Here is a 27,665-nt window from a genome sequence, read left to right as displayed (position 1 = left end):
CTGTTAGCCACCATTCCACTATTTACAACAAGGAGACCAACTTTTGTAATCCCCATGTATGAGTGAGATCATGCAGCATTTGTCTTTCAGTACCTGGCTTATTTCACTTAGCAAAAAATCCTCCAGATCCATCTATGTTGATAAAAACGACAGAATTTCATTCTATTTAAAAAACACAGCTGAATAATATTCCGTTATGCACATATACCAAATTTTCTCTAGCTATTCATTCACTGATGGACATTCAGGCTGCCTCCACATCTTGGCTATGATGTCCCCATCTTAAAAAGAGATTAATTAGTTATTTGAAAGGCAGAGGGACAGAGAGGTAGATGCACACACACATGTGCTACACATGCACACACAGAGCAGGCTTCCGTGTGCTGCTTGCCTGCTCAGATGCCCACAGCAGCCCTGGTTGAGTCTTTCTTCATGTCCTGTCCCCAGTGGAACATTCCCTGATTGAAACAGATACCTGGCCGGTGCCACAGCTCACTTGGCTAATCCTCCGCCTGCGGCGCCGGCACCCCAGGTTCTAATCCTGGTTGGGGCGCTGGATTCTGTCCTGGTCGCTCCTCTTCCAGTCCAGCTCTCTGCTGTGGCCCGGGAGTGCAGTGGAGGATGGCCCAAGTGCTTGGGCCCTGCACCCCATGGGAGACCAGGAGAAGCACCTGGCTCCTGGCTTCGGATCGGCGCAGTGTGCCGGCCGTAGTGGCCATTTCGGGGGTGAACCAATGGAAGGAAGACCTTTCTCTGTATCTCTCTCTCACTGTCTAACTCTGCTTGCCAAAAAAAAAAAAAAAAAAAAGAAAAGAAAGAAAAAAAAGAAAAAGAAAGGAAAAGAAAAAAAAAAGAAAAGAAAAAAAAGAAAAAGAAAAAAAAGAAATAGATACGCTCAGTGTGGCAGCCACCAGAAACCAACGTCATTGTTTATAGTGGGGCTTCTCAAGCAAGGGCTTCAGGGAAAGCAGTGTTAGTGTCAGCTGGGGAAGATGTCAGAAACACACAATTTCAAGCTTCTACACAGAGCTCAGGAATCACACACTGTGGTGGCAGGGCTCAGCGATCTGTGCTTAGTCCACCCTCCAGACAACCCTGAGGCACCCTAACATCGGGGGACCGCTGGTCCAGGGGTGCTTCACAGGCACAGCCCATCCGTCGCCGGTGTGCCGAGGTCTGGGAGGGTCTGCTGATGCACTCCTGGGAAGGAGGATGGCGGGAAGAGGGTACTGTGGCCTGGAGAGCATCGCCTCCCTCTTGCAGCCTTTGCTTCTTCACGTTTGAGATCAGGCAGCTGCATGGTCCGCAGTTCCAGTTCAGAGACCCCCAGGGTAGTGTGAGAGGGGAAGGTTTGTCAGCTACTTTTAACATTTCAGAAATCTTCGTCAAGATGATCAATTTCCCTTAAATATGAATGGACGGACCAACATATCTTGTTTGCTATTTGGGGGCCAAAGACAAGCTGCTAGACTATGAGCTGCCTGTTCCCAGGGCTTGTCACAGGGCCTGACTCAGTAGAAGACCCGAACTAGGTTCTCTAAAACCAGCGTGCAAATACAGTGTGGGATCTTGCTGATATTTTCAAGCAAGTAGCCATTTGCTGTCGTGCTCCAGGCCCCACAGTGTGAAAGGATATTCAGGATAGAGAGCAGGTGGCTCAACTCTGACCTTGGCTTGTTAGTGCCCCCGTGCACCATTGCCCAATTTACTTATTCATAAATCTGTGTGGGTTCAATTATTTCTGATTTTCTGCTAAAACTGGATGCGGTTCCTTGGTTCCTGTGCGATCCATCTGGGTCCCTGACAAGCCCCTGCTGTGTCCGTGTGTGCAGTATGTTTACTGGCAGAGCGAGCCTGGGCAGTGCAGCAGGGAAGTCGCATTTTAACAGACGGTGTAGGCCTAGGACACAGGTGGAGGTGTCCTGCAGGCCACATGGGAGGGCTTGGGATGGCGCCAGGAAGCTCTCTTCCAGTGAATAATCAGTCTAAGCCTTGGCGTCTCCTGCAGTCCTGTACGTGTTCAAGGGGAACAGGTGGAAGCCTTTCCCTACTGTGTCGGCCTCTCAGAGGGAGAGGGAGAAGAGCTGTGGCCTGCTGTTCTAGGAGGGAAGTCGATCAGCAGGGCTCTGGCTTCCTTCCAGCTCCAGCCCTTGTCTATTTGCTGGGGAGATTGTCTAACCCAGGGGCCACCCTTTTAGAATCTGAACTCCAGGGCAGACACGTGAAGGGGCAAGAGAACAGACCAAAGCTTGATTAGTTCACAGAACTCCAATTCTTTATTAATCACAGCTTGCTCACAATGACATACAGGAAAATAGCACTAATGAAGAGTAAATATGCAGGCAGCAACCTTCAGGAGTTGGGAGTTTGGGGAGAAACGACTTCAAAACTGCGATAGGTACTTAAGGTGGGTATCTGGTGATTCTCTTAGTTGGCACAAATGCCCTGCCTAGCCCCCCTTCACTGCGTCAACTTCACAGATGGAGTAATTTCTTTTAAAAGGCAGGATTGCCTCACACTGGGGAAGAAAGACCAGCTTGGGTGAAAGTCCGCAGTGTTTTATGATTGTGTGTGTGTGTGTGTGTGTGTTTGTGTGTGTTTTAATGCAACAACCAGCTCACAGTTTCCAAGTGGAAAAATATTCAGTAGCATCATGTACTTGTACTATAGGAAAGAGCTTAAAATGAACATCATCAATCATGGCATCCACAAATAAGCCACCTGACACATTAATTAATTCATTCCATCAAAAGAACTTAAACTAGAGAATTAAGCCCACTTTATGAAGAGCGATTGCATGGCTGCTTGAACCAGTTGGACTTGGATTTGTGTTCAGTGCTTTCAAAGGTTCAGCCTTTTGCTTCCACCCAGACTGATCTCAGATCTGTCTTCTCATCCATCCCTCTCTAAAGCCAAAGCACATTTGTGGCACATAATCTGGTAGAAGCAGAAGTAAATGCTATGACTGGTGGTTTTCCTTAGCCTGGTTTTGTAGTTTCTAGGCAGTAAGTAGATTATGAGCGAACAAATGTGGAGGTTCAAGTGGAATCCTAATACCTGTGATATAGGTATGGTCTTAGTCAAGCTCAGAGATTACAAAGCCATCTAGGTCATTAGGCAATGGTGGGTTTCTAGCACCATAGACTGTCTACTGACCTCATTTTTCTGTTGGAATGAAAAGGGCAGGGGATGGAGTGAGACATGGGGAGCTTCAAAAAGAACAGACCTAGCAAATTCATTTGAGTGGAAAGACACAACATCAAAAGCCTGTTACAGGACATGTAAGATTATGAAATAACTTGCATAATGCAATACTTGTATTTTTTAACAAAAATGTAAGTATTTACAAAATAAGATCCAAGGTATTTTTTAAACATCAAGCAAAACATTCTGCAAAGAGACCGCATTGATTTTTTTTATTTTTGATTCTGTTTTTTGTTTTTTATAATGAGTTCTTTTTAAACCATGTCATACATTTCCCATACTGATATCGCATGATCCATTATAATATAGGCAGGGGGATTGACTATTGGTGGGGCGTGCCATACCCTCCATCGCTTCAGCCAGACAGTTCCACCTGCAGCTCCTTGTTCCTGCGCACCTCTGCGGCATGCCTCTCCTAAAAGACACCAAAGGGAGAGCAAAGGTCACAAAGTCCTGTTGTACACAGAGGAGTGGGTGGCCAGTCTAGTCCTCTGCATACCACGATCTTGGCTGGAAGTATCCCAGTTTGAGGGTCTACCTGGAGGCATTTTTCTCATTTCACAGGAAAGGAAAACATGGGCTCCAAGAAATGTCTGTCACATTAGAGAAGATCTTACAAGACTTACAGAATTAAAAAAAAAAATTTAATCCTGTTTGGGTTAAAACTATGGCCAAGAGGTCATATGATTGGGAGAATTCTGAGCATTATGACTACTGCACTGATCTGGAGAACAGCAACAAAAGTTCACATGTTGGCTTCCCTGTCATTTTTGATGGTATCTTTCCTATTGCCTTATATTTTAGGGACTTGGTTGTTGCTGATGGGCGCTTTGAAAGAACTGGATCCAAGAAGATTTTTTGTTTTGCTTCCTAAAGTTTTGACCTGTTTATCAAGCCCCTTCACAACTTGGGTCCAAATGACTTTCCTAGTCTTAGCCTCTACCCTCCTCCTACACATACTTGATACTTCAGGTCTTTTCATAACTTAGTCTTCCACCTGCATTGGTCAGGACTCAAAACTTATTCTTTAAGCCCTGTGGCAGTGGTCTCTTTCTCCACAAAGATGTTCATGAGACAGCAGCTGAAGGTCATCTCCTTTCCATCTGGACAGCTGTATACATCTTTCCTTGATGTGGCAGTCATTGTATTCCAAATTGTATTGTGCACATTTCTGTTCTGGTCTCACCTGCTATATTTGTCTCTAAGCTCACTGGGGGTCTGGACCTTTTTCTCACTTTTGTTGTGCTTGTAGGCCCGGTGCTGCTTTGCACACAGCAAGAGATTGATGGACATTTATTTAGATGGAGAATGGAGGCCCTAGCCTTGGGGGTGGGAAGTGAATTTCCCAAGCAGGGAACTGATGGAGGAAAGGTGGATGTAGTAGTTTTTGGCACATGCTTCTACACTATAAACACATTGTCTTATATGTCATAGATGCTAAATAAATGTTTTTTAAACTTAACCTTTAAATTAATATAAATATGATTTTTTCATTTAAAATATTTCTTACATTGCTGCCCCCCTCCAAAGCTACAGAAATATCTTGATGCTCTACAGTTTCCTTTAATTTGAGGGTCAATGCCCTCAGCTATAAAGCAGATCTTAGCATTAAACTCTATTAGTCACTATGAGTCTAAGCTTACAAGGTGTTTCATAGAATCATATCTTGCATTTTAAGGCAATTAATATATAGTAGGCTCACATATATCCAGATTTTACTTGAATTAGTTCCTGGAGCCCTCACAACACTCCAGTGGTGGGAGTTCTGTTATGCTCAGTTTGCAGATGAAGATACTAAGACACAGAAAGGCTGAGTAACTTGCCCATGTTTACATAATCAACTCGCGGTATCTTGGAGTTCAAATCCAGAGAGCCTGGCTCAACAGCCCACTCTCTTAGCCATGGTTGTCCAGTCTCAGTGTTAGTGTGGGAAGACATCTTACACTCTGCAGAAGAACGTGTCGTTTCAAGTGCAGGTTCTGGGAGAAACAGGCACAGACCACCCTACATTTCTTTCAAAGACACAGAATTGGAGTAAGCAGGAAGCTGACTCCAGAGAAAAAGTTTAAAGGCAATTTTATTTAATTGGTTTAAATGAGCTTTTTGTATATGTTCAAAATCCATGAAGAGAAGAGAAAAAAGGCGTGTAAAGAGGAATCAAATCCTGCCTGGGAGCTATCACGGGGAAAATGATCACGGATGCAGCTGATTCTTTATTTTGTTCTGCTTTTATTAGGAAAAAGATGCAGCAAAATCTATTTTTCTCAGGCAGAAAGAAACTAATTAGTGAGAGCTGAGCTCTGATGAAAATTGAGGAAAAGTCCAGACCATCACACACTAGGAAAAAAAACAAAGCTTCGAGTTTAGATATTCATATAAACTCTACTTTATAATGGGAAATGTTATAATTAGCATTATTAGGCTGCTTCAGCGAACATTTCTTATTAAGCTCAAAATGAGTTTTAAAGGAATGGATTTTGCCATAGGAAAAAACAAGTGTAATATTAGTTTTAGATATAATAAAAAAAGAAATTTAAATATATCTTGTGAGTTTCCAGGAAAAATTATGCTTATTTTCATGTATTTTAGGGAATCTATTACTTGAACACTTTATATCCAAATTATATATACTCATGAATATATAATGTGACTTTATATCAAAATGTGGGACAATGAAGGCAGACATGCAGAAAGCGGGCGGTTCTCAACATAATTTGTCTTTCCTATAAGTGAACTCATTGCACATTATCAAAGACCTTGAGTACAAAAGTCCCTAAAGCAGTGGTGGCATTCAGAAAGCTCATCAAGAAGACTATTTCAAAAGTCACATTCCTTTCATTATTGAGCCCCTAATATTTGCGGGGAGCTCTCGGAGGCCCTGGGCTAGACAGACCCAAGAAAATCTAAACTCTGTATTTTCCACAGTAACTATAAGGGAAAGGTCACAAATTATGTTTCAGCATTTTATGTAACTACCACTTCAATATGAATAAAAATGTATAAGAGGTGGTTTCAGGAAAAATTTTGGGCCTCTAAAATAGTGTGATTTAGTAGGAGATTTCACTACTGGAAGATTGGAAATATGAGTTCCTTTCTTCCTATTTCTCACTGTCCCCTTAACTTCATGCAGCATCAGATATAAAGTGGCATTGACCAGTTTACCTGGGATGACAATTCCACCTATGAAATTCTGTTGCGAGTTGGTTAAAATGAAGACAAGATCAGTTTCATCAGCAATCCTTCTTTTTACTTATGACTATGCACTTGCAGTTCAAAAGAGGGTTCTGGAGTGAGGTAAGAGCTGAAAGTGTGTTTTCATTCATCAGGATGACTTAGCCATGTGGTCAGGGGTAGCCATGGAGTATACAGTTCCAATGCTGTTGCCAAGCTTGCTTACTGTGCAGTGGTCAATGACTTACACATAGTAGCGCCTTTAGCTTAGGGTAGAAGTTTGGAGTCAGAGAGATTTTCATTCAAATCTAGACTCTGTGGTTCTTTTATCCCTGTGATCTTGGCCAAGTGGCTTAACCTCTGAATGACCAGCCTCCTTAGACATGAAATTGGGATAATAACAGTATTTCTTTTAGCTTTTTTTTTTTTTAGTTTAAATGTGATAACACATGCAGAAAACCTGACCTATAGGGAGCAATCAATAAGGGTTAGTTTTCATCTTTTTTACCTTTCATTATTCGTTTATCAAACATTTTCAGTAGTAAATGGCTGCCCAAATGGCATTTGTGAATCAGAATGATAAGAATACTAAAGTCAGATGAGGAGAATGCAAAGTTTGGATAGATAGGAATTGATAACAGTTGAACTCTACAGCTATAGAGTTGTGTGTTACCCAGATTGCCACATAGGTAAAGAAACACAGAATCTAATTACCTTAAGAAAAATATTGGTATCCTTTTAGAGAGGTTGTATTATGTGATGTTATTATCACTAAAATAATGGTTATGATATTTTCATGACATCTTCTAGGTTATTAGAAGTGAAAATTGAAAGATTGAAATAATTTCTTCTATTTCCTAAGTGCTTTTTCCTATTCATGGCTGGATAGGGTGAACTAGTCATTAAGATCAGCCCAGTTACTTGCTTCTCTCACTCCTGGACACCATTGAAGCTCTTGTGGTATTTGTGACCATACTGTGAGGTGGACAGCCTTGGCGATGACTAGTGGGTGATGTAGTATAATTACAAAAGCAAGGGGGTATGATAGGACCAGGTTAACTGGAGAATTCAACAAGATTGGTAGAAATCTTCTCAACAACACATCAGGTTAATGCTCTCTATGCATCTCCTGTCTGGCATCTCCTAAAGGCTAAGTTGCTTGGCGCTGGCAGGTTCTTTTCTACTATTTCTACATACCTCTCATTGGTTGCATTACATGCTTGATTATGGTCAGTGTTATCTCCATACCTGTTTAGCTATTCACATTTGAAAACTTAAATGCATAATTTAATTAAATATTACATTAATGAAAAATTGTGAGGGTAGAGAGAGAGCTTTGGAAATATTTGAGAGTGGAAGCCAGAGGGAAGTTGTAAGAATGCTATATACAGGTTATTTTGCAAGTGTCTTTAGTCTTCACTCAATTCTTTGAAACTGTGAAGAATAGCTAATGTGACAGTATGCATAATACAAGAAAAAAACACAAAGAGCTGCATTCATTGATCCATCTCTCAAAAAGGTTTTGGTCTAACATCAAAAGATGGGCAAATCAATGTACATTATTAAGATTATATGCTTAATTAATGCATGTATTATTGCTAAAATAAATATACATGTCTTAACTGAGTTTTCAAAATTAACTATATCACTATAGTTCCTTATTGGGTCTGGTAATGGAGTTGCTACTATTTGGAGTTCCTAGTAGGGTCAAGTGGTAAATTTTTTGCTGGGTGTCTGCAGTATGTTAGAGGAAGAAGAGAAGGAAGAAAATGTATTTTTGATCATTCTTGCGTGGCATGCACAGGTATCCCACCTATATCGCTTCTCTTCTTCTCTCCCTGTTTCCTTCCACCATCTTATATCACTCCATGAATAAGAACATTCTTTACCAGTGTGTCAGTCATAATGCACATACAATAATTTTGAGTCCTGGGTATGATTATTTACAATGTCATTCAAGTTGAGTGATCTCAAATTGAGAGCAGCCTAATGCAGGTCTTTGTGGCATAGGCATCCTTTCTCTGTGTTAGTCTCTTTCCTATAAATTAGGCTGGAGTTTTAAGGTGGGAAACTATGGAAATAGGAAATTAAAATGAAAAATGAGTATAACATTCTTCTTTGGAGGAATAAACGCACCTATGAGACGAAAGTGGATAACATTTAAATATAATTTATGATGACATAACAAACCATATTAAAGAGGTCTTTGGTTGAGTGATTCTCAACTATGGCTAAGTATTACAACCTACTGCTGAGCTTTGAAAATAACATGAATTTCCGGGTCCCTCTTTGATACTTAGATCAGAATGTTTTTTTCCAAAGACCTCTCATAGATTCTTTTTTTGAGATTATTTATTTATTTATTCTTTTTCAGGAAGGCAGAGCAACAGAGAAGTGGTGAGACAGAGTAAGAGAGAAGGAGATATTTCATTTGCTGCTTTTCTCCCAAATGCCTGTAACAGCCAGGTATGCGCTAGGTGAAAGCTAGGAGTCTGGGACTCCATCTTGATCTCCCACTAGGTGGCAGGGGCCCAAGTCCTTGGGCTATCCTCCACTGCCTTTCTGGGCACCCTAGCAGGGAGCTGGATTGGAAGCAGAGCAGCAGAGTCTTGAAAGGGCACTCTGATATGGGATGCTGACATCATCACCGGTGGGTTAACCAGCTGCACCACAATGCTGGCCCCTCTGGTAGATTCTTAAGTAAAGCCAGAGTTGCTTTTCCTCTAGGCTTTCTATTTTAGCTAAAAACCTGAATGGGGCTTTGAGAGGTTTTTGGGAATTTATCAGTGAATGTCGCCAAGGACATCATCATGACCCCCATGGTGAGAATATGCTCCAGTGCTCAGTTCTCTTAATTGAGAAGCAGAGGCACAAAGGGCCGCATGGTAGGAGGATTGTTGCAAAAGCTCACATGGAATTGTTTCACATCTCCTGATTGGTAGAGCCAGTGAGCAGTTCCAAAAGATGGCACATTGGGTTACCTTGATGTGCACTTATTTTTTAAGACCTTTTAAATTTGAGTGGGGTGGAGAAAGAGGAAGAGGGGGACTGAAGGGAGAGAGAGAAAGAGAGAGAGAGAGAGACAGAGAGAGAGAGGGAGTGCTCCCATCTGCTGGTCCACTCCTAAAATACCCATAATGGCTAGGACTGGGCCAGGCTAGAGACAGGAGCTGGGAACTCAATTCAAGTCTCCCATATGAGAGGTAGGAGCCCAATTCTTGAGCCATCATCATTGCCTCTCAGGGACTACAAACAAGAAACTGGAGTCAGCTGGGACTGAAATCAGTCCGAGCACTCTGATGTGGGATGTGGGTTTATTAACCACTATGATAAACACCCACTCAGAGGTGGCTTTATTTTTACAGGTATTCTTCAGTGTCGTTGTATTTACTGTCTATATTGATGCATACTACATATTTTCTTATTCTCTAGTTGCTGGTGCTATGTTATTTGTTGTTGGATTTCATATCATCCACATTGGGAAGGAGATGGTTCATAAATACTTTTTGATATTACCTCCTTTTCAAGGTTCCTAAGCATGTATGAGGGACTCAGTATTTATTGGATGGTTAACTTATTAATAGGTGTCATTTCAGTAATAATCATCTTTAGTTTCCAGAACAGTTCATGCTAAAATTGGCAATTTCATGAAGTTTCAGCATTAGTATTAATTCTCTTTCAAATTTCAAATCTCATAGGAGTAATTTCACTCAAACAAAAGGCTAGAAATGATTGTAACAAAAGCTTATTTTTTCCAATATTGGGAAAATGAAAAGTAGTTTTAGCATATACAAACACTCACATTATACACACACACACACACACACACACATATGTTAAGTATGTATTCACACTCACACAGGCTATCCTCACAGGCTGTAATCCACATGTACTCAAAGCCAGCTGTACCCTGGAATTATGTGCAGAGTTTTCCAACAAACTATGGATGCTGGGTTGCACCACTGTAACTTCTGCAACCATATGGCAGGAATTGTAAACACCCTGCAGATGTATTACTTCCAGGAGAAGCTGTGTGCATGCCTGCCTGTACCTGTGCATGGGGGAGGGCACTAGGTCTGGGTGGAGTGGGAGACAGTGCACACGGGAGTAGGCAGGAGCTGGGTGAAATACACACAGAAAAGAGCCAGCACTTCTGGAAATACTATTTAAATATGTCAATTTGGCAAACTATTTTATAATTGAAATCAAGAGGTATATGCTGTGGGTTTGTGTATGCATAATTTCAAAAACATTAATGCTCCTGGGTTGCAAGTATAAATCTTGCACTGGGCACTAAAGACCTAAAAAATACTGGAAAAGTGCCATTCTTAGAAAGTCCACTGATTTTTTTTTTTTTTTTAGGGCCTACGATGTGAAGTTGAAGTCATAATTATTCCTCATCAAATACAGTGTCTCTCTGCTGTCCATGGTACTAGCCCTGGTCAAGCAAGAATCCCTTCAATTCTCTAGAAAAGTGGAATGAAGGAGGAGTGACTGGTTCAAGGTCAGGGGTGTAAATATTAGCAAATGGGACTTTGCTCTCCTGCATCTCAGTAGAGTTCCAGCTATGGTACTACCACAGGTAGCCAGCAGAAAGCTGAATTCTGTTGCCTCCTCCAAATCCTGTCCTGACTCATTAGTCTAAAACATAAGGCCACAGTTGCAAGAGTTCTGAGACAGCAGTTTATTAATAAAGATTTGATCCCAGCGTTCAGGTTTTAGCAAAGGCATCCAGTGGCTATTCTGGCAAGGGCTTGTCCACAACCCCCTAGGGCATCAATGTCTTACTTGTGTATCACACCTTACCCCCGCCTACACACTTTACCCCTGCAACGCTTTCAAAAATTCCTCAAGGGCACAGATGCCCTTGAAAATCTCCATGAAATCACACTTCATAAAGGTTTTATGCCTGATTTCCTCTGGCTCTAGCCTGATATTTATAGTCACAGAGTGAGAGTGGAAACCAAGAATCTCCAGAAGCTCAGAATACAGCAGTCCGCACCTCCATGAGATGGGCCAACTTTGATAGAGTCAGGAAGCTTCCTAACAAGTATGCAGAAAACAGGGGCTGGTGTGGGGAAGCTCTGAGTGCCCAGTGACAGGCAGGCCTGCTGCTTTCTGCACCTCCAGTGCCTAACACCTAACAGCTTTCAGTCCTGGTGGGGGAGTCGGGGATGGGCTTAGGAAAGGATTGAGGCATTTTACTCAAAGTTCCTTTTTCTCAAGCTTCATTCAACATCTGGAAATGGACAAGGCTACACAACTCACAGCTACACTGCATTTTCAAAAGGAAGTTTTCTGGAAGGGAGTAGGGAGGAGGAGAGCTAGCATGGAGCCTAGAAAGAGGAAGAGAAAGTGCTTTTCAGAGGAACTGCAGGGCTATTCATCTTAATTGATGGGAACGAGTGAATGTTCAGATTAGTGAGGGGGAAAGCACTAGGCTATCAGAAGTTGATGACATGAACATCCCCTGGCAGCTCCCCTTTGCTATGCCCCAAGTGATGTTATAAGACACTATTTTTCCATGTAGATTGTCCTACTTGGAAAGAATAGGCTTATCAGTGTTCTTAAATATCCTGGCTTTTCCTGACAGATCTACTTTTCTAATTTAATATTTATATTAAATACTATGTATGAACATTAATTGAATCAATTACTATTTAGTAGGCATTATTATGCTATTTAAAAGTCTCATATTTCCAATTTAGTATATTTTTTTTTCCAAAGAAGAGTTCTTAAGGTTTGTACAAAAAACTTACACATTTTAAAAAGCATTAGTCAGCCTCACTAACCCCATGCACCACTGGAAAACTTGACAAAAATCTAGCTTGAACATTGGATTCCCATTCCTCTCCCATGTTGCAGCCCCCTCTGGTCTTGTACCTGCAGCCAGTTGTGACCAAGTCTCTGATAGGTGGCCCTATGTGAGTGCACCCAGAGGAGCCGGATGTGAATGAATCCTTCTACTTCGAACCCTGCTGTGATTACCTTTTCCTGCAGACGTTCAATAATAGCAGCTAGATTAGCCTCACGGTTTTCCTTAATTTGCTCCATTTTCAGGATCAGCTTTTCCTCCGCCATCTTGCTGAAGTTGTTGTTCTCTTCCAGAGCCTTCTGGAGGACTTCTCGCTCGTGTTCCCTCTTCTCTGCCAGTTGTTTCAGCACCTGGGCCTCCTGAGACTGGGAAGAAAAGCAAATCCATCTTATAGTGACCCGAATGCAAACCCAGCAGAGCGATGATGCACCAAACGGAACGGGAGAGGGTGTGTTCTTTTCCAAGGAATTGCTCTCCCAGCCTTGAGTACTGCTGTCAGTGTGTGTTCACCTCCAGGGCTTAGACTTTTCTGTACAATGGCGTGAGCTGGGAAAGATGGTTGGTGGCATTTACAGCTGTGACTTTTTGGACAGACTGTCTTAGAAGAAGAAGCACTTACGCCTCATTGAGGAATTTAAAAAAATGCTGCCAAGCACTTATGCAACAGGAAATGCTGTAATTCATCATTGAATGGTGACATTTGATTGCGGCCTGAGAAAAATGAGTGAGGACTGGGGCAGGTTCTGACAAATTCTCAAATTCACTTTCTCCTCTTATGCCACATCTGTCCCTTTGGATTCCATTTGCCAAATTCTCTTTGGAGACCTCAGAGCAGCAAAAATCTGATGCCCGTTTGGCCACGGACAGCCCTCTTAAACAAGCTGAGGGCACCTGCGGCATCCCTGAAATACAGCTGCTGCTCACTGATTGGAGCAGCAAGACCAGGGACAGATGCACCTCCCGTGGCTCCCCTACACTTTGTGTGCCATACTGTTTCACCAGGTCACGTGGTCGTGTGTGGTATATGTTAGCCATTGCTGGGGAGCTGAAAAAAGGCAGAAGTCTGATATCTACCTTCAGAGATTTTGATTCTGAGATGGCTTTGATGTGGTCCAGGAAGCTACCTTTTTGATAAGCAACTCTGGTGATTCTATTGTGGGTAGTCCACAGTCTGCCTTCTGCAAATGACAGTAGATGGGCTTTGGTGCAGCCTGTGTCCAAATCTCAGCTGTGTCGGTGACCCTACATGTGTTATTCAGCTTATTTCCCTGTCATTTTCTGCTCCAAGCTGTGTAGCTAAGAGAAATATTACCCAGTACTGACCTAACCAGGTTTAAGACTAAACTATTCCAACCTCATTGTTCCTGGGCGGTTCCTCAGAGGTGAGCCTTTAGAGGAATAATTATGGAAATGAATACTTAATAGTTGATCAAAATAATATTCCTATTCCTTGGCCTATTAAGTATTGGTTGCCCTGAAAGCATTGATACAAAGACATATTAGTGGTGGTAGTGGTTATAGGAATTTACTGGATAGATCTTAAAGTATAAGCCAGATGGGGCTGAAAAGAGAAGAAGCTTTCTTTAGATACAATTCTACAGGAATGGTGAAGCCAGGCAGCCTTACGAGTCTCCACTGATGTGCTCATTCCAAGGTTTATCATGGATGGATCTGGGGTCCATGGAGAACCAGCCTTGCTTCTTGCTTTAACCAGACAAGGATTTCATTGAAATTTTAAGGATTTGTCTAAGACAAACTAAGCTTTGTCTTAGTTTGCAGGAAAATGAGGATGAAAATTAGTGAGAAATTGTAACACAAACTCACTTCAAAACCAGATGGAGCCCTTTTGGGAGAAATACGAATAAAATATTTTATAGCTGGTTCATCCTTCTGCCTCTAGGTGGGACTGTTGGTAAAGCTTCCGACACAGATTTTGCTTATTTATTGCTACCCGAACTACTGAAGTGTGTGTAGTGTGTGTGCGTGTGTGTGTGTGTGTGTGTGTAGAAAAGAGAGAGAGAGGAGAGAGAGAGAGAGAGGGAGAGCAAATGAGAAAGAGAGAGAGAGCATTCTTTAAGATTTCTCTGAGAAAAGTCTTCATGAAATTAATTTTTTTGGTGTATGGATAAAAATAGTTCTTACAGGTTATTTGTTAGGATCAAATGACATGACATTTGCATGGTATTTAACACAGTGTCTAACAGTGGGTAATTTGGTGCTGAACAAATGGAAATCACTTCAGGTTAAAGTAAAACTCAAGTCCCTGTGACTAAGAGAGGCTGGCAGTGAACCTACTGGGCCAGCTCATGTGTGCACAGCACTTGCTCCAACTCCTCTGGTTATGGCCAGCTGGTGGATTCAGGAGCCCTCATGGCTGACCAGAGCCCAGGTCATTCTCTGACTCCTTCATCCCCTCCACACACAGGTCTGTGGAGTGAGGCTGTGTTGACAGGAGATCTCTCAGTGAAGCGAGCACGATAAGGAAACAAGAGGAACAACTTTGATCCTTCCTTTCAGAACCTCCAGCTCAGAAAAGCCAGCTAAAGAAGAGGACTGGGTTAGCACAACACAAGGGCGTGCTACATCAGAAAATTGGGGGTTACATTGGAGGCCCAGGTTTCTCTAGTAAGGAACAGAAACCCATGGAGGCAGCTTCAGGAAACACAACTAAGTAAGTCAAAAGAGAGCAACAAGAACTTTCCAAAATTCTTGAAGGTAGTGTTGAAGACACTTTCCTACCTTCACAGGTATGTAATGATCTTCCGAGCAGTGTGTGCTCACTGGCCATGGCTGCGAAGGCAGCAGAGCTGTGTGCAGCAGCTCTATGTGATTTTTGCTGGCTGTGTCAGTAGCTCCCTCCCTGCCCTGCTCCCGTAGATCAGGGTTTGCATTGCTTCTCCAGAGGAGATGTACCTGGATTTTTCATGGCCATTTTTTCCAGTGGCCTCTCTGCAGGAACTGTGACATGCACCCCTACCTGGTGTTCAGAAAACCCATGCTTGGTCCTGCTCTGTTGAGTGTATGAGTGTGTGTGTGTGTGTGGGGGGGGTGCTGAGTAAGGAGGGCTTGGTGCTACGGAGGTGAATTTCAGGGCAGGGGCATGCACCTGCTGCTCTTTCACACTGGATCAGCTCACTGAGAGGTGGCTGTGGATGGCTGTCAGAAGGCTACTGCAATTGTGGGGATTATCATTCTCAGATGCTCAAATTAACTTTGGCACTGCTCAGTTGTGTTTAACTTCATGTTGATTTTTGCATTGTTGTTTTCTCTGTGAAAGAGTCAAAGTCAGGAGGAGAAAGCAGGGAAACAGGATTGAAAGGCTCTGCCATTAAAAGGGTGGTTTAGGCCAGTGCCGGGGCTCACTAGGCTAATCCTCCACCTGAGGCACCGGCACACCGGGTTCTAGTCCCGGTCGGGGTGCTGGATTCTGTCCCGGTTGCCCCTCTTCCAGGCCAGCTCTCTGCTGTGGCCAGGGAGTGCAGAGGAGGATGGCCCAGGTGCTTGGGCCCTGCACCCCATGGGAGACCAGGAGAAGTACCTGGCTCCTGCCATCAGATCAGCGTGGTTTGCCGGCCGCAGCACACCGGCTGTGGTGGCCATTGGAGGGTGAACCAACGGCAAAGGAAGACCTTTCTCTCTGTCTGTCTCTCTCTCACTGTCCACTCTGCCTGTCCAAAAAAAAAAAAAAAAAAAGGTGGTTTAGGAACACACACCTTTTCACATTGCTTGCCTTAGTGGGACACATTGGGCCTGCATGGGCAAATACCCCCACAGTTTCCATTTTAGTGGATGGAGAATTCCTACAATAAGTGATGACTTTTGCATTACTGGAGTACAGCATTTGGCTTGGATTTCTAATGGCAGCTCTTGATGCCAAACGAGATTCCACAGCACAGGTGTCATATGCATTTCTTCCTTTTTTAGTAAGATTTGTTTTATTTGAAAAACAAAGCAACAGAAGGAAGGAGGGATGGAGGGAAGGGGGAGAGAGAGAGAGAGAGAGAGAGAGAGAGATAGGTAGATAGAGAGAGATCTTTGATCCTTTGGTTCAATTCCCAAATGCCTACAATAGTTAGGGCTGGGCCAGGCCGAAGCCAGGAGTCAAGAACCCCATCTGGGTCCCCTACATGGGTGGCAGAAGCTCAAGCGCTTGGGCTGTACTCCTCTGCCCTACCAGATGCATTAGCAGGAAGCTGGACTGGGAGCTGGGTAGCTGGGCTACTGGTGCTCTGATATGGGATGCCGGTGTTGCAGATGGTGGTAACCCACTGTGCCACAATGCCAGCCCCAGGTGCATGCATTAACACAATTAATGGGGTGCCACGGCAACAGAAGGCAGTGCAGAGATTATCAGTCTGCTACTAAGACCTGCCAGCTGAGTCAGGCCATGCTTCAGTTACACAAAAAAACATTCCGTATTGAGAAAATACTTATGGCGCTCTATTTTGGTCCCTACGTATAAGTACTCAATTTTAAAAAAGATTCCTTCATGGGATTCCTAGGTTCCCTGTAACTCCACTGGAGCAGGAAACTATAATTATTATTTATATTTTTTGCTATTGCTGCTCATAACTTCTCTAACTTTGTTCTATTGGAGAAATTGCTTCTCACCTGAATACAGTTTAATCTTCTAGTAATATCCTCAAGGAAGGAAACTGGTACTAATACCAGTGATTGCATCAATGACCGAATAAGCAGGTAGTCCAGAAAACTGCACTAAAATATGGCGTGAAATGAGTGCAATGCTGCAGAGTGAAAACATGTGATTAATAAAAGTGCAAACACTCCTCTTCAAGTGAAGTTTTCAGTACACCTTCCAGGAGGCTTTCTGACTTTCACCCTGGCTGGGCAGATGAGGAGGGAGGAATCTTGACTGTGCGGACTGACAGGGGAGCTGGAGCAGTGGGGGTTTGCTGCGAGTTGCTTGAAGTAAATTGTTGAAGGAAAAAGTGTCTAGCTTGGAGGACACGTCTCAATAGTGTGTTCCTAACACAGAAGGTCACAGAAATATGGCAATGGAAAATGAGGACCGGATAATGATCAGGTGATGGAATGCAAATGTCGAGGCAAAATATAGAACTGAGACATTCCACATGATGTCCGGGAGGCCAGGGAATACACTCCAGCTCGCAATTGTAGAACCCGGGGCACATGATTGGTGAATAATTTTTCTGGCCACAGACCTCCTCAACTGCATTTAATATCATGGAAATAATTATACGAGAGGTATGTGAAAGGGAAGATAGTAAGACAGAGAGAGGAATTATTGAACATTTAGAGACACTTTAACATTTTCAAAGGAGGTTAATTGCCATTTCCTATATTACTGCCTCTAAGAGTTTAATTACTGCACAAATAAAATGGAGGTAAATTTGAGTTAACTGGGATATAAAACTCAATTAACTCTATGTACACTTTGGAGACTTTTTTTTTGGAGATTTAAGGCTGCATTTTAGATGACACTAGTCTTCCATTTATTTCTGAGGTAAATACAGTTCTATCACTTTCTCCCCCCCGCCCCTCGTTGGAGTGAAATAAGAGTGATCTTCTAAAAGTTCATGGAAAACACATTATTAAAAAGCTACACACAGAACTTAAAAAGGAGTTTTGTGGGACTGACATTGTGGCACAGTGGGTTAAGCTGCCACTTGTAGCACTGGTTAGAGTCCCAGCTGCTCTTATTCCCATCCAGCTCCCTGCTAATATACCTAGGCAGTGCAAGATGACCCAAGTGCTTGGGGCCCTGCCATCTATGAGAGACCCAGATGGAGTTCCTGGCTCATGACTTCTGTCTGGCCCAGCTGGAGCCCTAAGAGGCCGTTTGGGGAGTGAATAGCTGGTGGAATAGCTAGCTCTCCCTCTCTCTCTTTCTCTATTTAGCTTTTCAAATAAATAAATAAAATTATTTTTTTTCTTGCACCAAATAAGCTTATCTTTTAGTACCATCTTCACTCAAGCTTTCTGAAGCCTCTTTGTGCAACCACCATTTATTGGACACTAGTCCCCCAGTGTCAAAGTGCCAGTTAGATGCTGTGCCTATAATTACTGGTTTTACTGCTAACAATGAAAAAACACTACTCACCCGCTAAGTTCACAGATAGTGTTGCGTTGAAATGTGATTATCGAGTATAATTCTATAAGACAAAAGATGTCATACTCAATTTGTGTTGAAGAACCCGAAGTGAGGTGAGAAATCTAAAGTGATTAAAATCCCAAAACTTTTAGAGTGAGGCCTTAGCATTCTGGAGCCTGTGATGAGCTTTCTGTGTTGGCTCCGAGGGAAATAAACATGGACATGTTGGTCACTGCGAGGGCCACCACGTGAGGAGTCTGTGGCCATGAGCCCTGCTAAGGGTAAGAATGCTTCCCGATGCCATGCTGTGAGGAATCCAGCCTTCTATTTCAAAATCCATTGCTACCAGCCCCTTTTCTTGGATTCCATTTTAGTTGCCAGCCACAATGTGAGTTGCCAACAAATAGAAAAGGTAAGCCGGTCGGGTTTGGTGAAAAATGTTCGGCTTTTAATCCCCTTTATTAAGAGTGAACAGAGATTTTGGAGGTTCTGTGACTTTGGAGTTGATTGTGCTGGTAAGGTTAGTGGGCCGATTAGAGCTCACTGGGCTGGTGTGAGCAGGATGCTGTTTTAATTTAATCTATCTTAGGGTTCAGTTTTATTAATGTCATTGAGATTCTTCAATTTTCATAATATTAATTTTTAAGCCACTATTGATGGACTGACCTATTTACATATCTATTATCTATCAAGATTTTTATTCTTTTATGAAACTTGATAAAGAATATTTTATTATACTTAAGGTCATTTATGAAATATATCATATGAAGTTCACAAAATGTTCACAAAAATGCATATCATGAAAAAACTATTCACGGATTTTAAAACACCTTCTTATACCAAAATGAGCTTATTTTCTAATTCAATTTTTTGGAGACATTTTTGAAGTACCCTTTTATAATAACATTTCAATATTTGACTTAAACAAAACTTCTTTCCTTTATAAAACTACAAGTTCCTGTAAGGTCAGGACTGGTGCATTTTTACATAATAGCTAAGCCTTCCACACTGCTTATTACATATATTCATGTAGGGTAGCCTTCTAATTCTCACAATATCTCCCAGATTTAGTTCCTGTTCCTAATCTTATTTTAGATGGCTAAGTAAGACACAGAGAGATGAGGTGACTTGCTTAAGGGCACACAGCTAGGAAGTGGAGGAACTAGAATTTTATCCTAGGCATTCCATTAACCATATGTTATTAACCACTATGCTTTTAAAGATCCCTTTAAACCCCTTGCTGTGCTGAGAATGACCACATGATTGATTACTAAACTGGGACAGTTATTAGGATGAATAATAACCAATAATAATTTTGAACCAGAGAAGTAAGCTGGAGTTGTCCTGGGCCAATTGGGATATATGGACAGCCTGACTCTTCACTTGCCTCTTGCTAATATTTGCTGAATGAATGAACAAATGGGTGGGTGGGTGGCTAAAATGGTCTTATCTTTTACCCATTTGGGCCAGTTGCAACATGGGAAATTTGCTTTTAAGAAATGAGCTTCAAGCTGACCATGTGAGATTAGTAGAATCTCATGGAGGTGATTTCTGACTCCAGAGACAGTAAAAAAAAAAAAAAAAAAAAAAAAGGAGAAAAATCTGGAAAAAGGCTAATTCTTTTTTACAGCAAAGCTTCTACCAGCCAATCAATGGAGCGCTGATTCTGGATTGTCCAGCCTGGTCACCAGAGGCTCAGGTGGCAGCAGTGTTAGCAGATGGAGTGAGGAGATGGGGACAGTGCCAAAGCAGTTGACACAAAGTGCATTTGATCCCACATGGAGATGCCCCGGTGGCAGCCCTCCAGCTGTAAGCCCAGGAAGCCCCTGCAACACAGCCTAGGCCACTGATTCTCAGATGGCCCCTGAACTCCCAGGCACAGGCCTTACATTTACTTACTAATGGAGGTGCGGGAACTCATGAGTTCGTTTATGTCTAAAAAGCCATACAGAAAGCCATATTTCCTATCTATACCCATGTGTTTGTTTATATGTGTTAGAATTATGTCTGGTGATAAAATGATTATTATCTTACTCTAATCAGGAATATTGATTGGCAGTGGCAAATGTCTTTGAGTACAACCATGGAAAAATTTATTAATACTATTTAAATGTAGTTTGATTTCTATGCAAAATCTTTAAAAACCTTAAATTATGGGAAAGGAAATGAGTCCAGGACAATGGCACTGTTGCTGACTACTGGCCTAGACTGGACGTGTGGATATTTTAAAAGCTTTAATTGACATTTAGTTTCTTACATAATGGAATTTGTATATAACCCTGGCATCCAAGGCCCTCCACAATCTCTCCTTAATCAAGGCCCTCCAACTCCACACATACATCTGCTGATCCAAGCCTGTAGTGTGCCTACTGCCCAGTTTTCTCCATTCTCACTTCTGTGTATTTTTAGTACTGGAACCATTTGCTTATTCTAGAACATTCTCTTGCCTTCTGTAGTAATCTAACACTACTTGTTTTTCTAGTTACTTCCTTTTTTAAAAAAAAAACCATTTCTTTGAATAGATGTGGCAATTCGCATCAAAGAGTGACATGGCTTTATTTTCCTCACTGACCTCTCATTTCACTTGAAGAGAGAGTTCAAGTCCTTACAGTGTGACCTTTTGACCTCAGTTCTACCAGTCTTCCCTTGCTCTCTCTGTTTCAGCCATATTGGTCCCACACTGTCTACAAAACTCACCCAGCAGGCTCCATGCCAGGCGCTTTTGCACTTGCTACTTCCAGTACTCTGAATTTTCTTCACTCAGGGAAGAGCAGCATGGCTGGTTCTCTTAGTCAAGTGGCCTTTTCTGACTCACCCGTAATATAGCTTCTTTCACCCCTGCACCCCCAAATCTCTTTGCCTTGCTTTATTTGATATCAACTGACATATATTAACTATGTCTTGCCCATTGGAACATTAAGGTTGATGAGGGTATCCCAGGTACCTGGAACAGGGTCCACCAAATAGTAGGTGTGCCAAATTGTGGGGACTTGATAACTTTCTTTTGATTGAGTGGAATTTCCCCAGTTTAAATTTCCCCAGGTACAGCGAATTAAGAGAGTTGCAAATTGAGTAATGTATGTATGAACTAAATAATTTTTCTGATTGTTATAGTCATGCTAAACATTTACAGATAAACATTGTAGACATCTGTGGTTTTGCTTGTATAAGATCTATTTCCCTTCTTCTGGTGACAGTATCTAATTTTTCATTGGGGGAACCACCTCTCTATACCACTCACCCCAGGTATCTTACCTAAACTCCTCTTGCAGGATGCTGGTGAGCATGGAATCCAAGTCAGCAAATCAAATTAGGCTGCAGAGGTTAGTTTAGAGCTGGGCATGTAATCTAAGTCAGACTCTTAAGAATTCCAAGGCTTTTATAAGAACTATGATGAAAGAGAAGCTGTCTTTGTGCTGGAGTTGCTAAGTTGTAAGAAAAATAATTTGGAGCTGACTGTTTGAAACAGAACTTTCTTGGTGATGGACCTAATTATATACAAGAAGAGACAACAGATATAAAGAAATTTTCCAATAATATTGCTTGATCACCCAGATCCAGCAGTTATTGATGCTGCAGTCACTCCTAGACTTTTTAGTTATATACACCCTTTTTATTTTAGTTAGTTGAGCTAGGTTTTGGTTTTACACATGTCCTCACTAAGGTAATTACTGAGATACATGCACTTGCTGAAAACTCTTTCAAGAGAATTAACAGTTCTTCAAAAGGGTCCTATTTGTTGGTACAATCCAATAGAATAAAATCAATGAATGATTTTTAAAGTTGATACTTTTGTTAATTAAGTTATATTTTCTTCCAATTGAAAATGTACCACCAGGACATAATCTATATAGTGATTTTTACATAGAAAATTTTCACAAGTAGTACTTAAAATGTGATAGAATACTATGCGGGAGTCTTATCAGAATCAGTAATTATTTACTGGAAGGAGTTTTATAAGAACACAGCTAGTTTTGATCATCTCTGTACTCTTCTGTTCCCTTCAATAATTTCATTCAAGTTAAATACCTTACCTATAACCACCAGCAACATTCTAAACCATGATGCTGAATTTTGATTTCACTGACTTGGTAACCTTGTGAATCCACAGCATCTCTGGATGCTGACCTCTGACCTTTGTCTATACCTATTACCTGTGTGACACCAGTGCTCAGGTGAGGACTTAGACTGCCTTTAGTGCAACACACCCTCCACTGCTTTAGTTCACTGGTCATATCTGCCGGTAGCCAAGTTGTGATGAAGTATAACTCTGGATAGTTTAATTTAGCTTCACTGTGAGAAGAAAGCTATAAATACCACCACCACCAACCACAAAAAGCTGGCAAGTGGGTTTTTAAAGGAAGCTTCCTGTATATATACGTGGGTTAGTAGCTCAGTTTTTTCCTTTTAAAATCTAAATTTAGGGACAGGCATTTAACCTCCTGGCTGGGATGTCCTTGACTCATATCATAGAACCTGTCTTCAATACCTGCCTTTGGCTCTGGACTCCAGCTTCCTGGTAATACAGATCCTGGGAGGGAGCAGTGATGGCCAAGTACTCGGGTTTCTGTCCTTCAAATGGGAGACCTGGGTTGAGTTCTTGGTTCCAAGCTTTGGCCTGGGCCAGCCCTGGCAGTTGCATGCATTTGGGGAGTAAATTGCAGATGGGAGCTCATTCTCTATATCTGTTCATCTTTTGGTCACTCAAATAACAAAGTAAAATGAAATCTATACAACAACAGTAAGTGGTCAGATGCTGTGTACACACACACACACACACACACACACACTCCTCAGATGCTCAGAGAATATCACCCTTAATTGAAAATTGAAATTGAGATCAGTATGTTAGGAAGATTGTAGGAAGATCTTTTTTCAACCATAAAGGCTATTTTTTTTGTACAGAAAATTTAATCTGAAGATTGAGCCTTGATTGATATGTGTGTATGTATGTATGTGTGTGTGTGTGTAGTGCACCTAAGTTTTTCATAATATGCATTTTCATGAATTTTTTGAGATCCCTTGTGTGCATGGATTTCAAATTTTTTACACCAAAACAAGCTTATTTTTTATTCTATTCTTGTGAACACACACACACACACAAACACATCACATGTTTGTCCTATACTCCCTGTTAAATAATCCAGTATTTAGAAGAAGAATGATCTTCATTCTATTTGTAAGTACTCAACGTGGAAGTGTTAACTCCTATTTGGCATATTGGCTGACTGACTTTTTTATAGATGACATCTTCATACAAGGAAAAATATTTAAAATTCACAATTTCTACTCATATCAGAGACTGCATGGAGCAGATTCCTGGTGACTTCATGATTCTAAAACTATATTAAGAAAAATCAAGTGAAAAATGCAATGTGGGGTTGAATTATCTAAAAGCCATTTTGTGTTATCTAGAGTTCCTTGAAGGGATGAATGACCACAACCATATCCTTGGAACAGACACATTCAGACACAAGCTCTGTCTCTACTGCAGTCTCTAAAATTTCTGAGTACCTTCCAATCTGAATGCCCTTGGCTTTTCTTGGGTACCTGATTGTGTAAAATGAAACATTTGGCAAAAGAAAAGCTGTGTAATGCAAATGGGGGCCAATGGCAAAAAGCGAGAAGATCCCTATGAGGCTTGGCAATGGGTAGAAGGAAACACCCAAAGGTCTCAGAGAAGTCCTGATCTTGGGAGGACTGGGTTTGAGGGCAGGCAGCAGGGCTCTGAGAAGGAAAGTGGCAAGCTCCTGGTCTTTACTGGAGAGGCGAATAGCAGGAAAGATCTCTGAGAGAAGATCTGTGCATTGCACTGGGAGCCGGCCACAGACCCTGAGGGGGCAGCCATCTCCCTCCTGCTCCCAGGGCCAGCTCCTCCGGTTACCTAAGGCTGTGCTTTCTTGGCAATGTGTATGTCTGATAGACTAGAGGAGGGGGGCCTTTATGACAAGGGGAAGAGGAGTGTGGTTTTGGTTCTTTTGAAATCAGCCTTTATCTTACCATAATTGAAGCACATTTTATCTAGACGCTCCTGGCTCTACATCTATTGAAGACTGACAGATGTTGGGATGTTTCAGGTTCAGGTGTCACTGACCCTTGGAACCTCTGCTAGAAGTTTGTGAATGTGTGTGTGTGTGTGTGTGTGTGTGTGTGAGAGAGAGAGAGAGAGAGAGAGAGAGAATGCAAAAAAGAGAGCGTAGAGTGAACTTCACCATTGTCTAGAAAGAGTTACCTTTCTTCTTTCCTCTGCAGCCTCCAGCTTTTTCTGGATCTCCTCCAGGGACAGATCTTTCTTCTTTGGAGAAGCTAAAGTCCTCGGGGCTTCTGAGATAGGAGAGGGTGGCTTTAGGATCAGCTCAAAAGCCTGGCCAGAGGCACGTTTGTTGATTTGCTTCACTTCCATATCTAAGGAATGAACAGTGGAGAATATTAAGCATACAGAGGTCAAAGCATGGATTTATTCTAATGACTTGAATTCCAGCAACTGAAAGCAGCATTATTAAACTGGGAAGTAGAAGTAAAATGCTACAGATGATAATTTTCTCTACATTGTTTTGGAGTGTTTTCATCCCAAATTAATGAATGACAAACATGTGAGGTAATGTATATGTTAATTAGTTTCATATACCCATTCCACAGTACACACACACACACATACACACACACGGTGGTAACACAGTGTATTCAAAAAGTTCATGGAAAATGCATATTATGCAAAAATCCTGCATGGATTTCAAAATTTTTTGTACCAAATAAAACTTACCTTTAAGTTCTGTTTTCCATGAACTTTTTGAAGTACCTTCATATTTTGAACATATTTCACATAATAAATATAAAATATTTTTGTTAGTACAAAAACTGAATAGTTGCTAGCCAGCTTTTTTTTTCATCAGTGGCATTTATGGCAAAGATAAGCAGATTATCAGACCCTCAAGTTTTAACCCTGCATAATATGGTTTTAATATTAATATAATTTATAATATAAATAAATGATAACTAATATCTGATGAGACATTCATCATTACATGTTTCGCAAATTAGTGAAATATAATGATTAAAAAATGAATATTCTTTAATGTGAGCCTCAGATGGCATCCCTTTGACATCACTCTACTGGAACTTGTATGTGATGTGAATGGTTGCAAGCCAAGGACATTCTCTGTTGTGTCTTCCAAGTACAGTTGTCCTTTAGTCCCTGCGGGTATGGTTCCAGGATGCCTGGTGGACACCAAAATCCAGGGATGCTCAAATCTTTATGTAAAATGGCACTGTGTTTGCATAGATGCTACACAATATTCCCATAGACCTTAAGTCATCTCTAGCTTAACATGTAATTCCCTAATACAATGTAAATGCCATGTACGTTGCTGTCATGCTGAGGCTGCTCTGTACCACGTCTCCCACCACAGGCTAAGCATCTTCAGGGAGATTGTTCCTAGATCTTGATAAGCACGTTGCCACCTAACCTATAAGTCTCTCTAATTTATTAATGTTCCTTTGAAATCGTGGCAAGCCAGCCAGCCAGGTCTCCAGGCCGGTTCTGGCCAAGGCAGAGCAGAAATCTTAACTTCTTCTAATGTGAGGATTATGTTTCCATTAATGTTTCAGCAGTACATTGAGGTTGTGGTCAGATAAAAACCCCAGGCTGACAGGAATTGACCTTGGATCCATAAATGCTTATAGAAAATCCAGATGACTAATTTAATAAGTAAGCTGGAAATGATGCATTTCTTTTCCCATAAATATAAAAGTAATTTAAAATTTCCTGAAGCCATCCAATATTTAGTTATGCTTTAAATGCAACTATATAAAATCTATGTAAGCCTATAGAAAAGGATTACAAAAGAGAATGGGCAAATAAAAATAGCTTATTTGATGAGGTGATGAGGGATTTTAAAGGGCTTAGCTGAGAGACTGGTATTAGAACTGCCTGTATTTGCAGGTGAACACTAGATACTGCTTTCCTGCTGTGTGGCACTGGCAAAGTTAATTAAATTCTCTTAGCTTTCATTCCCTCACATAAAGACAGAGCTAAGAGGAGCATCTTTCTCTTAAGATTGCAGTGAAGATTAAATGACAAATGGTAGGGAATGGAAAGTACAGCCTATGGCACTCTGGGTTTACTAATGTAAACAATAAGAAGAACAACTGTTATTTGTTATCATGTTTGTCTACAACAAATGATTCACATTCTTATCAACATAGAAATACAGGCCAAGTTAAGGACCTCAGAAATTTGATATTCTCCACCAGTTCTGGTATTGATTCAATCTGGACAAGATTGAATTATCTGTTCAACTTCTGAGACTTGGTTCATATATAACTTTGTACTTTCTTCTACCCCTCTTCTCAATCCCTCAAGCAGCAGACACCATCATTACCTCTTATGTCCTAAGCACTCTGTGTTCTGTATCTTGCCCATGTGTATACTGAAAGACACTTTCCCTGAGCCTTGAGTGCCTTACAGGTGAAGATCATGTTACATTCATCTTTGGATCTTCAGTGACAACACTGAGTGATCTATACTGAGTGATCCAACATCGGGAGTCTCCTAAGAAAGATAGCATGGTTCCTACTTGCAGCCAGATCTAGCAGATAATAATGGTCTGTCCAGTATATGTGAATTTATGCAAAGCAGGAACTGGCCTTGGGCTTCTGTTCTAATAAAAGTTTTGGTTAGACACCAAAACCTTTTTACATGGGGTGGGCAATATTTCCTTCTGAGACACTTGATCAGCAGTCAGGATGCTTACATCATCATGGAACAACTTTCTACAGGTTTTAAAAGCACAGAGGGGGTTAACTACCAAAGGCCCATTCACCTGATCCTTCGTGTCTTTCTTTACATATGTGGAAAAGAAAAATAACTGACAGCCTAGGCAAACAATATGCTTTAGCTATATCTAGTATACATAGAACTGAATCAAATATTTTGATTGGATTGACTGAATTAGATGAGAATGAATTGTTGATAATAATAGCTATCTTGATGCTTTAACTTAGTGTGAAAACTTTTAAACCTCATAACAGCCCTGCTTGGAGATGCTAGTGTTCAGTGAGGCTCTAGGGATCTAGGTATCTGCTTGCCCAAGGCCAGGAGGTCAGTGGCAGAGCCAGAGAGAAAAGACTAGCCAAATGAATTAGAATACATTCAACTTAAAGGATTGTGCTTTCCTAAAGTGAGCTGCCAGGCCAATGCTCCGGGCATTTCTCTTCACACCTGTTTACCGGGGCCTCAGTCATATATCAGTTTGAATTATTTAGTCAACTATGATTACTATTAGTTTGTTGACAGGCATACACAAAATATGGGGACTTTATAAAGACTACAATAAAGAAAATGTGATGTTATTGATTTCATGTCTTAAATTTTCTGAGTATATTAGTATTTTCTTGCAAATT

General features: G+C 41.4%; 1 protein-coding gene across 2 annotated transcripts in view; it reads right to left on the bottom strand.

Annotated features, from left to right (window-relative positions):
- Nucleotides 1-2,253: 2,253 nt before the first annotated feature.
- The window catches only part of STMN2 (stathmin 2), a 56,362-nt gene continuing 30,950 nt past the window's right edge, over nt 2,254-27,665 (bottom strand). For both annotated transcript variants that reach the window (XM_002710651.5, XM_070075830.1), the window contains exons 3-5: nt 24,496-24,668; nt 12,364-12,555; nt 2,254-3,619 (exon numbers count right to left, since the gene is read on the bottom strand). In XM_002710651.5, coding sequence (XP_002710697.1) covers nt 3,560-3,619; nt 12,364-12,555; nt 24,496-24,668 — 425 coding nt within the window. In that variant the 3' untranslated portion in view covers nt 2,254-3,559. The remainder of the gene's footprint in view (nt 3,620-12,363; nt 12,556-24,495; nt 24,669-27,665) is intronic.

The sequence above is a fragment of the Oryctolagus cuniculus genome, chromosome 6, assembly GCF_964237555.1.
Source record: "Oryctolagus cuniculus chromosome 6, mOryCun1.1, whole genome shotgun sequence".
NCBI lineage: Eukaryota > Metazoa > Chordata > Mammalia > Lagomorpha > Leporidae > Oryctolagus > Oryctolagus cuniculus.
The sequence above is the reverse complement of the archived record's forward strand: the minus strand, read 5'-3'. Positions and strand labels throughout refer to the sequence as shown.